The 14684-nt window shown below is 40.5% G+C and overlaps 1 protein-coding gene across 1 annotated transcript in view; it reads right to left on the bottom strand.

The window, feature by feature from the left end:
- DGKD (diacylglycerol kinase delta) overlaps positions 1–14429 on the bottom strand; it is a 77599-nt gene extending 63170 nt beyond the window's left edge. Inside the window, exons 1-2 of the mRNA XM_040231802.1 lie at positions 14295–14429; positions 12371–12451 (exon numbers count right to left, since the gene is read on the bottom strand). Coding sequence (XP_040087736.1) covers positions 12371–12451; positions 14295–14429 — 216 coding nt within the window. The remainder of the gene's footprint in view (positions 1–12370; positions 12452–14294) is intronic.
- Between the last annotated feature and the right edge of the window lie 255 nt (positions 14430–14684).

Genomic DNA, 14684 nt, shown 5'->3' with positions numbered 1-14684 from the left:
CTGTGTGTCAGAGAGGGAACAGGGCCCACCACCCTGGAGCGAGTCACTCTGACATGTAACTATGGACACCTACTGTGTGTCAGCAGTGGACAAACCAGACAAAAATCCCTTGCTCACAGACAGCGTTATGTTACAGCTTTTAACAAAAGAAACAAAAGCAGGTGGACTCAGAGCAGACGGGGAGGGAGGGTGGGGGCGGGGTGAGGCCGGAGTATCCCAGTGCCCCACTGCTTTGATTTGTTTCTGTTGCCTTCCAAAACTTCAAATGACTTTAAAGGAGGTGGTGACATTCCATCAAGTGTTTATTAAAATAGAACCCAGGCAGAACCCAGTGATGGCCCACTGACGTGGAGAAAAGAGGGAACGAAAGCACTAAACCCTAACTGCGCCACAGCCCCTGGAACGCTCCACAGCTCCAGGCTACCGAGGGAAGTTCACAAAAGAAGCCACCCAGGACTTGGAGACAGCTAGAATCACTAGAGAGAGATCAGAGATGGCTAGATTGGCGGGGGGGGGGGGGGCGGGCGACATCTGAAGTCAATGAAAACTTCTGGATATCCAAAAGCAAATGCAGGTGCTCAAAGGACAATCTCCCCCAGAGGCATGACAAAGATGAGGTTAAACAGAAAGCGTTTTTAAAATACTTTCTCTATCAAACAAGAATAAGTCAAGATAAAAACGAAGTAAAAAGAACAGGAAAGCTATGCTGGAACAGGGGTGAAAATCACACGCAGAAGCACTAAGAAAAGCAATTAAATTTGTATCAAATTATACAATTTGATAAACAGAATTAGAGAAAACAAATTAAAACAATGCAGAAAAGCATGACAGACATGGAAGATGAAGCCTGCATGCACACACCCCTGCACGATCCCAAGGCCCCTAGTCCCTGCTGGACCCTGCAACTCATTTACCTGGCCTGCTGCTCGGAAGCGGAGCGCTTGACACCTCAACCATCTCGCCCTGTGCCAAGCTGAGGGCACCCATGTCGCTGCCCACTCTCTACCCCCTATCCCCTGAACCAGAGGCCTGTCCTTCCTCTTCCTCTTCACCCTCCACCTGGCAGCCAGAGAAAATCATTCCAATACTGCAAGTCTGGGACTCCTGCCAAGAGAAATTATTGAATGGACAGGCTGAAGGACTATGTCCCAAACCCACTCCGCACCTGTGGTCTTTCTCCCTCGGGCCTCAGCAGGCCGCACGGCTCGTCCTTCACCTCTCCATACAGTCCTAACTGTAGCCCCCACCGCACGACCTTCGCACATGCTAGGCCCTAGACCTAGCCCATTCCAAAGTTCCTACAGGCATAATTCTGACACACGTGCACAAACTCACACACTCTGTTCAGTTCAGTTGACTTTCCACTAATTACTCTTCAAGTCTCAGTTAAAACATCACCTCCTCAGGGGCAGTCTTCCCCACCATTCCACCAGGCCAGTGGGGACCCGGCTTATCATACTTCCCACGCAGCCTTACTTCCATACATATCGCCAGTCTCAGCCTGTAATCAGACCTCACTGTGAGTCACTGAGCCCCCTTGAATACAAGCTTGATGACAAACAGCCCTTCTCCGTTTCCGCTCACCACTGAAATTTATCACTGAGCGTGGTACGTGGTCCCAGAGACCCTGCACAGAAAGATGCTGAAACAATGAACAAATGAATGTGCCGAACTCCCAAAGAACAAGACAAAGCATGTGAACCAGAATTGCAGAGAAAAGACCATTTTTCAAAGTTGGAAAACCAAAAACAGAGCCTGGAAACCGGCAGGTTCTACATATCAAGACAAATTTGTGAGCAAAAAGCAATATTGCTCAGGACAAAGAGAGAATCCTACAAGATTTCAAACAGAAACGTACAGATATCTTCAAAGATGGTAACAACATGAAGGCTAGTTTCCAATGCCTCCCCCGCAACACCAGCAACAGAGAACAGTGTGCTGTTGGGAGGCATCTGATGAGAAATACCGTGTTCTGGCTCCTTGGTGGAAAGCAGAGCATTCTCCATTATCTTACTTTCTTGTTCTTCAGTCCTTTCTCAATGTCTTAGTTTGAAAGGAACAACTGAGTAACTGGTGAAGCAAAGCACTGGGTAGCATGCGCTATGTGGCTCAACACTGTCTGATACAAAGCTTGACTAAAAAATGATGTCACCATTGTGGGCTGGCCATAAGCAGAGACGTCATGAGAAAATCTGTGTGCTGTGAATGTGTAAAAAATAAAAAGGAAAACTTCAGCACAAATCAGTATCACAAACAAAGGTGAATGGTGCACATACAACTCACAAAAATGCAGAACAGAACAGAGGGACCAAGAAAGCATTAACTCACAATACAGTCAGGCACAGAAACGCAGCAGTCAGACATGCAAAAGTGCTGACAAGCAGAAAACGCCTGATGTTCACTGCTACTAGCAGACTGTTCCATACTGAACTAAAACAATTTCTAACAATCTACTGTTTACAAGGATTAAATCTAAAATAACCAGGAAATATAAAGGTAACAGTAAGGGTGGAAGAGGGAAGTAAGTATGTCAATTAAACTGTGAACAAAGGAAAGAAAGTATGGCAATATTAATATCAGAGAATAGGTCATGGCAAAGATTAATCAGTATAAAAAAAAGATGTGACATTATTAATAAATGACTACTCAGTAATGAGGGTATTAACATTTACTTACGTGCTTAAAAGAACTTCAAAAATAGAGCAGGTGAGAACTGTTAGAAATATGAGAAGAAAAGGATGAATTTGAAAGAGATTAACTCCTCACTATCAGTCTGTGGGAGATCAAGTGATAAAAGTAAGGTCCTAAGAAGACTGAGCAACAAATTTCCTAAGTTGCAATAAAGACCAAATTTTATTCCCTATAGTAAATACGTTATCTTTCAAGTAAATGGGATCTAACATTTCTCACGTTTCATAATGAGTGATCTTTTCTTTTTTAATTGAGGTATAGCTGATGTACAATATTACATAAGTTTCAGGTGTACAACAGTGATTCACAACTTTTAAAGGTTATACTCCATTTATAGTTATTATAAAATATTGGCTATACACCTTGTGTTGTTTGTATACAGTGAGTGATCTTAATGTCAGATACTTATAAATATCATGCAGTGACAAGATACAGAAAAAAACAAACTAGTGACAAGTGCCGATTCACAAGCGGAAGCCAAAGAGGCTGAGAAGCTGAACAGAGCTTTTGAACAACACCACAGGGCTGGCGGAGACGACGGAATTCAGAAGCCAATGGAGAACGAATAAATGCCGAGACTCCTAGGGACTAACCCACAGAAGCAGAGCAAGTGAAGACTGATCAGTCAGTCAGAAAAAGTGAAGCCCACCTTCAAATCCGATCGACCACAAACTGGATTTAAGATGACCTGCTGCTCCTGTGCCCACCGGCCAGAAACAGAGGATTAATAAATCCTCTCTTTGGGAAGAGACCACCATCCTGAGCCTAAACCTGTCTTCACTTTTCAGACAATGTCTGTCAACCAAGACTGACAGGTATTCCAGGAGGAAACACTAAGGGAACAAAAGCAAGAAAAAAGCCAGGCAATTAAAAAAAGACCCAGAGTAGAACCAGATGTTTTGTGTTTTCAGGCATGGACTTTCAAATATGCTTAATATTTTCAATGAAATTAAAGACAAGATCGAGGAGAGGGTTTTGGCATGGAACTTGAGCCCTTTTTTAAAAAATCAACTGAAAATTCTAGAGCTGAAAGAAAATAAGTGGAATTAAAAACTCACCAGACAGATTTAACAACAGACAAGAAACACCTAAGAACACAGAAGAAAGATAATAAAACACCTAGAATGAAGAAAACAGAAAATATTTTTCAAAGAGTACACGAAACATAGAAGTCAGGGGAAAGAGGTAACAAAAAAGTCCCAGAAATAAGAGGAAAAAATAATGGGTAGGAGGCAACACTTGAAGAGCTAATAACCAAGACTTCCCCAAAACTGACAAGAGAAGGGGAACACAGCTACAGATTTCAGAACTGCCAGAACACTAAGCAAGAGAAATACAGAGAATCATGCCTGGAAAAATCATAGTAAAACAGCACAATGCCAAAGGAAAAGAAAAATCTTAAAAATAGTTGGAGGGGGAGGGGAGGAGATACATTATCATGCAAGGGAAAACAATAGGACAAGTTATTACTTTTACTAAAAATAATAAAAGCTACAGTACAATGGAATGACATTTTTAGACTCCTGAAAGAAAATGACTGCCATGCTAGAACTGTATAACAAGCAAAAACATCCTTCAGAAAGATGAAATAAACAAAACAAAAATAGAAACCAACACTAAAGGAATATTAAAGAGTTTTTCACAGAAGGAATATTACCCCATATGGATCACAGAAATACAGAAAGAAATGAATCACAACAGAAAAGGCAATGTTCATTGCAAACCTAAGTGACTGTTGCTGTACAATAATGTCCTGTGAAATTTCAAATATATGTAAAATTAAGATATATCACAAACTGCAGAAAGGTGAAAGGCAACTACAGAGAAGCTCCCTTTTCAAGTACCAGAAATTAATTTAAATTTCAACAGCAAGGAAGAGTATGCGTGTTTAGCTGCTCAGTCATGTCTAACTCTCTGCGACTTTATGGACTGTGGCGCACCAGGATCTTCTCTGTCTATGTGATTCTCCAGGCAAGAATACTGGAGGGGGTTGCCATTTTCTTCTCCCAGGGACCTTCCGGACCCAGGGACTGAACCGGCAACTCTTGCGTCTCCTGCATTGCAGGCAGATTCTTTACCTCTGAGCCACTGGCTTCCCTTAATGAAGAGTATAGAGTTCAAAGGCTCTAATATCTCTTTATTGTCTGGGAAGCACTAATCTGGATGGGAAGTAATAAGTCAAGGACATACTTTACAATCTGCAAAATAACATCACTAAAATATGCATATGAAATTAGAGAGGGGAGAAAATGAAATAATTCATCCATTTTAGAAAGAAAGATACAAAAAATAAAAAATGTGAGACAAAGAGAAAACAAGTAATAATACACTGGATTTGTACCCAAATAAAAGAGTATCTAAAACTAAGTATAGATTAAACATAAACCAATGGAAGACATCACCCAATTAAATAATCCAACAGGCAATTTAAAAACCCACACAACTATATGCTACTTACAACCTTAAATATAAACAAAAAAGGTTTAAACTAAAAAGATGGAAAATTCTATATCATTACTTACAATACAACTACTAACAGAAATAAAGGTATTGCATCTAAAGCAACTTTAAGGCAAAAAACATTAAAAGAAACAAAAGGTTTATTTCATAATAAAGGAGTCAATCTAGTAAGAATATAAAATAATCTTAAATTTATATGCATTTAATAACAAGCCTGCAAATATATAAAGCAAAAATTAACAGGATGAAAGCAAAAACCAGGTAAGTCCACAGTCATAGTGGAAGATTTTAATAAATCTCACTCAATAACTCAAGGACAAGCAGAAAAGCAAGTCAAAAGTTTATAAAAGATTTGAGGAAAATGATTAAATTTTGTCCTAACCAGCGTACAAGAACTACTGAGTGCAAATTCTGTTCAAATGCACATGAGACATTTGTGGAAACACACAGGTCAGAAGCAGACACAAAAGAATGTGAGTTCATTTACATCAACCATCTAAAACAGTCGACACAAATCTAGCGTATCAGATGTAGCATGGTGGTTCCTCTGGAGGGGGCTGGGGGACAACTGGGCGAGATCACTTAGGGGAGCTTCCTGGGGCCTAGACATATGCTACCACTGAATCTGGGTAGTGGTTACCGATGAAGCTCTGCCCACTCACTTGTGCACTTTTCAGTTGGGAAGTCATTTTCAATTTTTACAATTATTTACAATATACAAACTCAGTAAAGCAGAAATGCTGCTTTGACAAACTCCTTTGAAGAATTAGTTAAAATATACCTTCAAAACAAATCTGTAAATTTTGTGATAAGGCTGGAAATAATTTCTAAATTATCCCATGTTAGATAATGGAAAGAAAAGAAGTATAAGGGGAAAATGAGAAACATTTTTCCCTGACAACTTTTGCCTACTACTGGTGTATGAAACCTAGTTTTTAAAAAAGGGGGAAGGAGGGTAAGAGGGAACTACTAAAGCAAGCATAGCCAATGAGGGCAAACTTAGAGAAAGAGACAGGGGTAATTTTGAACCCCCCCAAATACAGAGCTGACTATCCAAAAGCACATACAGAATCAGCTCATAAAGAAATTAATACAAACAGCCAAAGACTGTGAGAAACGTTCGACCTCACTTTGATAATCAAATAAAACAAATTACCATTTTTATCAAAGTGGCATAGATGTTATAAAATTTTAACAAATGGCATTTGTGAAAGGATAGAACCCACTTCATGAAGTTTGACTCATACAAGTTCTAAAGGCCATTTGGCAATAATATACCGAAAGCCTTTCAGTTTTCATAGATTAACATTAACATGTTTAATTATCGAAAACATTTCATGCTACTGTAGAGGCTGGGACATGAGGCTGGCAAATCCCCTTTCTTCATGCTGCCATTATGCTCTCTGGCCTTCTAAGGGGTGAGCCCACTTGAAGGTGAGAACGCAGAGGACTCTGTCTACTCTCATCTTCTGAGATTTCCCGTGGCCACAGCTCCACCTTATCAAGAACCTATAGCCACATCTGTGTCTCTAGCTGCATCCCAACTTCACTTTAATCTTAAACAGAAGGCAAGCAGACCTCTTTCCAGCTGCAAAAATCTCCTTGCTAGCATTTCTTCCATCAAACCTGTATAAAAATCTCTGTTGTTGTTTAATCGCTAAGTCATGTCCCACTCTGTGTGGCCCCTTAGACTGCAGCCCGCCAGGCTCCTCGGTCCATGGCATTTCCCAGACAAGAGTGCTGGAGGGGTTCGCCACTTCCTTCCCCAGAGGAGGTTCCCCACCCAGGGATCGACACCACCCCCTGTCGTGTCTCCTGTGCTGGCAGGCAGGATCCTTACCACTGAATCACCAGGAAAGAAAACTCTCTACTCTCCCCCAAATATTTCCTCCCATCTCCCCTGGAAGACTCTTGTCCCTCAGGTCCTTATGTCTTTATGAGACAATTCTTTGACCATTTTAGGGAAAAATTAAAATGGAGTCTTTGTTAATGTGGAGCAAAATTTACTCATTCTTTGCCAGATACAAAAGGTTCCCATCTGTTGGCTGTTTCATGATAACAGCGACTTTCACTGCCCGGTTGTTTGTATCAGGCACGCAATTTTAGTATAAGTTGTGGAATTCGGAAATTACTACTGGAATAGCTGGAAAACCAAATGAGATATTCCAGGAACTGAAGTAGCTTCTGGGCAAATACATTCATTCATTCTGCACTCACTTCCGCAAGCACATGGCACCAGGCACTGGCAGAGTCCAAGGCCAGGCCCTGCCCTCTAGGGCCTGCAAGCAGATCCCTACAGGGTGCTGCACGGGAAGGCACAGGTTCAGAGTTCAGACAGGAAACGCTGCAGGGAGTCAGAAGTGGGCGAGTGCCCAGAACCTACCAACTCTCTATGGAAGCATGCCTTGGGGAACTGGGCACCAGTCAAGTGGCTCCAAACACTCCACCATGTATCCCCAAATTCCAGATGCCCTCACGGGCTAAGGGTGGTGGGGGGGGGGGAGGTCTCCTTATCTTGGAGTATTTCTGGGGAGCCTCACTATTAAGCTTTAATGTCCTTTCAGTACATGCTCAGATGAAAAGCTAGTTTTTACAGCACTAACAAAATCTAAAGTAAATGTGAAAGAAACAGTGCCTCTGCCCCGAGGGCTGGGAATCATCCACGACTGCCCCCACAGGAATGAGCTCGACATCTGGAAGTCAACTATTCGGCACCCTGAACACGTTTTCCCATAGAGACAGGGTATAAATCAGGGTTCATTCTCCAACCGGGCTGACAAAGTTCCACAGTAATTCACATCGTACCAGAGCACAGTGCCCTATTATTTTTATGGAGACATAATTCCTGTACAATTCAGCCTTTTACAGTATACAGCTCAGTGGTTTTCAGCATATTCATAAAGTTGTGCAACCATCACCACTATCTAATTTTAGAACATTCTGACACACACCCCCAACTAAAATCCGGTACCCATTAGCACTCCTCCGTCCAACAGCCCCTGGCCACCACTATCCACTGTCTCTACAGATTTGACTATTGTGCATTTCATGTATGTAGGATCATAAAATATGTGGTCTTTTGTGTCTGGCTTTTATTCAGTATATTTTCAAGGCCCATCCAAGCTGTAACATGTATCAGTACCTCATTTACTTTTCAAAAGCCTTTTAAAAGTTCACACTTTCTACTTCAAACAGGATTCTACTTCTAAGAACTTAAGCTATGGAAATAACCAGAAATATATAAAAGGATCTATTTATAACTGTACATTAAAGTGTTATTTAATAGGAAAAAAATACAATATAGGGACTGGTTAAACTTATACATTTAAATAAGATGGAATAGTATGCAACATTAATAAGCAAGATTTTGAAGGATATCATAAGAAAAGCTCATTATTAAGTGAAGAAAGTAGGTTAAAAACTAAAACCCAGTTGGTGGGAATGACATCAATTAATATATATTATTAGGTATCTTTGGGTAACAGGAATATAGATGGTTTAAACTTCCTATGTTATTTATACACTTAAAAATTTTCTTCAATAACTTGACCATAAAAGCAATTAATCTTTAATAACATTTTTCTACTGGAAGAGAAAACAACTTTTAGAATATTGGAATGTGAACAGAAATACACTCAGAGTTAAATGCAGAGTCCCTAATGTTTTTTAATTATTGATATATATGAAAATAAAAAGAGTCAATAAATAAGTTATTTTTAAAAGTGAAAAGCAGAAAAGACAATAAATATAAACACAGAAACTGAATTAGGTAATAAAAATTGGAATTATTGAATAATCCAAGAACCAGTTCTCTCTTTTTAAGAACAAGTTCTCTTAAAAGCAAAAAGAAAAAATGGGACCCAATCAAACCTAAACCTACAAGTTTTTTCACAGCAAAGAAAATCATAAACAAAATGAAAAGACAACCTACAGACTAGAAGAAACTAGCTGCACATGATACAACTGCCAAACAGCTCATACAACTCAGTAACAAACAACAAGCAACCCAACTGAAAAATGGTTAGAAGACCAAAATTAACATTTCTCCCAGAAGACATACAGATGGTCAAGAGGGACACGAAAAGATGCTCAAAATCACTAATTACTAGAGAAATGCAAATCAAAACTACAATAAGGTACTACCTCACACTGGTCAGAATGTCCAGCATCAAAAGGTCTACAAATGACAAACACTGGAGAGGCTGTGGAGAAAAGAGAACTGCCGGAAGCAATGGAAACTCACGCGGCCACCATGGCGAACATTGTGAAGGTTCCCTAAAAACTGAAAGTAGAGTCTCCATACAATCCGGCAATCCCACTGCTGGGTATCAATCTGGAAAAGACTAAAAAACTCTAATGTGAAAAGAAACATGCACCCCAATGTTCGAAGCAGCACTATTTACAATAGCCAAGACAGAGAAGTAAACTAAATGTCCAACAGATGAATGGATAAAGAAGTTGAGGTGTTCCATTCCATAACAATGGAATATTACTTAGCCAAAAAAATTGAAATAATGCCATTTGCAGCAACGTGGATGGACCTAGAGATTATCATACAAGTGAAGGAAGTCAGAAAGAGAAAAACAAATACAGTGTGATATTGCTTATATGTAGAATCTAAAATATGACATAAATGAACATACCTACTAAACAGAAACAGACTCACATACATAGAGACCAGACTTGTGGTTGCCAAGGGGCGGGGATGGTGGAAGAGGGATGGATTAGGAGTTGGGATTAGCAGATGCAAACTAGTATATATAAAATGAATAAACAGCAGGGTCCTATTATATAGCACAGGAAACTATATTCAATATCCTGTAATAAACCATAACGTAAAAGAATATGAAAAACATATATACATATATATAGCTGAATCACTCTGCTGTACAGGAAAAATTAACGCAATATTATAAATCAACTTTACTCGAATACAATTCTTTTCAAAGTGAATAATGACAAAAAACCAAAAGCTAAGCAAGTAAAATTAGAAGTGCGAAAGGGAACCAACATAATATTGTAAAGCAATTATCCTTCAAATAAAAATAAATTTTTTAAAAAGAGAAATGTGAAAAGGGATTCAACCAGAGACATTTATGTTTAAAGTGTAAATACATATTACTAAATTAAAAGGTGTGGAGTAAGTGGGAAAGTAAATAACAAAAATGGACTAAAGAAGTTAAAAAGTTCCTATGATCAAAAACAAACCTTTTAGGTTTATTCAGAGTCTTATTATCTCCCAGAAAACTAAGTTCTCTCAAATTTTCAAGAAATTCTAAAACTATAAAAATGTTCCAGAGCACAAAAAATCATGAAAAGTTACTAAATGAATTCTATGGGGCTGCTTGCACTCTGAAATCAAAACACAACAAAGGATACCTCCTACCCAAAGAGTTAAGCACACACATGCTTTCATAAAATTCTAAATCCAAAATTAGGTTGTACTATTCAACATTATCAGGAACAATTTACTATTAAGAACTGTACGAAGGGGCTTCCCTGGTGCTCCCAATGCAGGGGGCCCGGGTTCAATCCTTGGTCAGGGAATTAGTATCCCACATGCCACAACTAAGACCCAGCACAGCTAAAAAAGAAAAGAAAAGAAAAACCTGAAAGTGTACAAATACTCAAAACCAAATTGATCATCTATAATAAATTACTGTTCAGAACACTCCAGTGAAATTCAACACCTACTCCTATTAAACACTCTAAAAGCCACAAATCAAAGAACAACTCATTTACATAGTTTAAAATGTCTCTCCCCAGCCAGTAAGTAAAAAATAAACTAATGCAGGAAAAGTAAAAATGGACCAAATAAAATGAGGACTAAAATAAAAGAGGCCATCAGGCAAGTCTGACTAGTTCAATAAGCCACAAAGGAAAACCAAGAACAGTTAATTACACCAAAATAAAATAAGCAGAAGTTTAAATGGAGGAAGAAATATCCCATTTGGAGCAACAACTTAATCAATCCATAAACAAATAAATAAAACCTGAAAGTAGCTGAAACTAACATTAACTCAAAATGTTGGACCCTAAACACGAAGAAAATTACCCACCTTGACTGAGTTACAAAAGAATTTTTAAAAATTGGGAAGCATACTGGCACCCCACTCCAGTACTCTTGCCTGGAAAATCCCATGGACCGAGAAGCCTGATAGGCTACAGTCCATGGGGTCGCAGAGAGTCGGACACGACTGAGTGACTTCACTTTCACTTCCACTGTATTTCTAGATAAAATTACTTAATAACGTGAAGAAAAATATTTTAAAATACTCTATTCCTGTTATTAATTAATTAGTCATACCTTACACAATAGGTTCTAAAGTCATCCCCTGAAGCCGAAATTGTAAAATCATACAAGAAATGCTGCATAGACATTAAAAAATATAATGAACATTTAGACCAATCAACATGGGAAGTGATCACCGTAAATTGTCAAGAGAAAAAAAAAATCAAACAGGTGTTTCATCAAAAGGATCAAATCAAAAGGATCACTGTCATCTCATGCTATATGCTGCTCAAGAGACAGACATAAAGGTAATCACTCTAGACGTAAAGATAATCACTCTAAAGTGAGCAGCTGGGTACCCCCAGGCTCTGAGGTCACATGATTTTATGCATTTAGAACTTTTGCACAAAGTACAACATAATTTCTATAATATGGGGGTGGGACGGTTAAGTTTTAAAAAGAAAATAGGTATACTAAAATATTAACATTCTATTTTGAGGTGGCTAAATTACAGTTATTTTCTAATTGCTTCCACATTCTTTTCTGCATTTCCAAATTTTCTACAATGATCATGAAAAACAGTTTTCTGTGTACAACTGTTAAAGAAATATCAACATTCTATTTTGAGGTGGCTAAATTACGGTTATTTTCTAATTGCTTCCACATTCTTTCCTGTGTTCCCAAATTTTCCACAGCAATCCTGAAAAATGAATCTCTGTGTAAAACAGTTACAGAAATGTAAACTACAACGTGTTTAAACAATTCGTTTGGACCCTCTCATTCTTTTATGCTTACATGTGCCAAATTCTTGGTTTTTCTCCAGCCGCTGTACAATTTCGAACCTTGAACTCAAAATTTATCAGGAACTGCTCCAATCAGAGGGCAAAGGATGAAAAGTCTGAACTGCTCACACACACCCCATTCAAATTAAACAGGAAAACCAAAGGTGGCGGAGGAATCAAGAAAGGTGTGCATCCACAGACTCACCGTAAAGCTGTTGTTGACGTTCTTGGTGCTGGATTCAGCCACACTGGCATCGGTCAGGTCCACCTCATCAAATATGATCGACTGGAAGAACACAGGGGCCACAGTCAGAAGGGGCGAAGGCATGCCCGTCCCGGACTGCCCACCGCTCTCCCTCGACCCCAGCCAAGCGTGTGAGAACTACATGGACCCGAGTGACTTCACCCGACCCACTGCTGACGGCACGCAGGGCTCACGGGGAAGCCCAAGACCTTTTCTAAGACCAGGGAGCTCCCTAGTGACCGGCGCCAGTGAGGTCAGAAACACGTCCTCCCACGAGTCCACCTGAGAGCAGGGTCCAGAGTGGAGGTCCTCTGTCCTTTCAGCTTTCCTTTCTCCACCTTGCGCGCTTGGGGAGAAAGGTATTGGCTAAAATGAACGATTCTAGGGGAGGACAGACTGACCCCAACAGAAGGGACCCAGCCATGAAAGAAAACAAAGGGGCACGGCAGAGACAATCTAGTCCCAGAGAGAAAGGAGGGTCTAGAAGCAGGCCTGGGACATCTCCCTCCCCATTCTATTCTCCCCCCCCAAGTCCCCCGGTCACAGCCCCCCAGCTCCTGTTACCCTTACTGTCCCCTGTGGAGGAAACACTAGCAACTTAGAGAAGACTCAGCCTTTCAAGTAACTCCCCCCCCACCCCTTGAACTAAAATAACTACACGAGTCTGTCTTTTTTTTTTTAATGAAGGATGTGGTCAGAATCCTTTCTAAACAAGTTACTCTGTACAGTTTCAAATTTTAATGTACTAACTCACTAGGGATATATCTCAAAATACAAATTACTCAGATTCCAGTTTTTTTATTAAGAATACTAAAATATTAGCATCTGAACACAAAGACTGGTGTTCAGAACACCAAAAACTAGGTTTGTAGACACACTAGTGTCTGAAGTGTGCCACACCACAGTCGCCTAAGCCAGGCAGTGATTCAGAGACTCTCAACAGCTCCTCCTCTGTCACTGGCGTCTGCCTGGTGATTCTAGCTATAAATCTTACAAAGATGACACACGGGAGGAAGGATCATGGCTAGAAAGCCCAGAGACAGCTTCTCTTCACACACCAAAAAGCCCAACACACTTTAAGCATATTTTTAGTTAGCTTCACAGGTATATACACTTGTTTCCAAAGTCATCAAGTTGCACACATTAGGTTTCTATACAGTGTTTATAAAAATGTATTGAAAAAAGAGAAAAAAAAGGTCTTCCCTGGTGTAGTACAGGGGATAAGAAGTGACCTGCCAATATGGGGGACACGGGTTCCATCCCTGGTCTGGGAAGATTCCACATGCCATAGGGCGACTAAGCCCCTGGACCACAAATGCTGAGCCCGTATCCTGCAACTAAGGAAGCCGAGGGCCTAGAGCCTGTGCTCTGCAACAAGAGAAGCCCCCGCAATGAGACGCCGAAGAACCGCAATGAAGAGGAGCCCCCACTCACTGCAGCCAGAAAAAGGCCCTGCAAAGCAACAGAGACCCAGTGCGGACAAATAAAAAAAATCATCATCATCATCCATTTTTTTAATGATTAAAAAAAAATACAGAAAACTTGGGGAAAAAAAAGATTTTTAGGCCAAAATAAGAGGGTTTTTAAGCCAGTGATCCCCAATCTTTCCAAAAGAACGATGTCTACTTGTAACATGGTTACTTCTGTGACCTTTCCCTCCCCATATCTCCCCACTGGTGACCTATGACGTTAAAGAAAAAGGAAATGAATTAGAAAAATCAATGTTCACAAGACATAAGACCCAGCACCCCAGAGGCTTACAAAACGCGCTCGGAACATGAGATCTAGAATCAAAGGTCTTTCCCCAGGGAGGACCCGGAACCCAGCTTTCCCTGCAGCTTCTCGGGAGGTTTCCTCTCGTCAAGTGTCCTCCACTGAGTCTCACCTTGGCAGTTTTTGCATAGTACAGCGTCCGCCCTCGAAGCTTGAAGTATCTTCGTTTTGATCGTTGGAATGAATTGTTCTGTTTGGTCAGCATCCCCTCTTTGATGACGGTCTGGAAGCACAGAAAGGGATTCATGAGCTTGTGTTTTCACGGTGCTGCGCTGATCCACTGACAGCCCAGAGTATCTGTGTGTGTCTCTAATGGGCTGACGGCCTAACACAAGAACTATTTCTCACCCTCTGTGCAAACCCCAACCTATGGACAGGCTGAGTGGGCAGCGGGGGGAGGCTGACCCTATCCTCCAGGGGGCAATGGCCTGCCTGAGTAGCGGGGAGGCGGGGCCAAAGGCCCAGGTGTGCCCAGCGTGTGCCCTGGGTGGGGGTCGGCAGA

This window comes from Oryx dammah, unplaced genomic scaffold (assembly GCF_014754425.2).
Source record: "Oryx dammah isolate SB20612 unplaced genomic scaffold, SCBI_Odam_1.1 HiC_scaffold_28, whole genome shotgun sequence".
Classification (NCBI taxonomy): Eukaryota; Metazoa; Chordata; class Mammalia; order Artiodactyla; family Bovidae; genus Oryx; species Oryx dammah.
The sequence above is the reverse complement of the archived record's forward strand: the minus strand, read 5'-3'. Positions and strand labels throughout refer to the sequence as shown.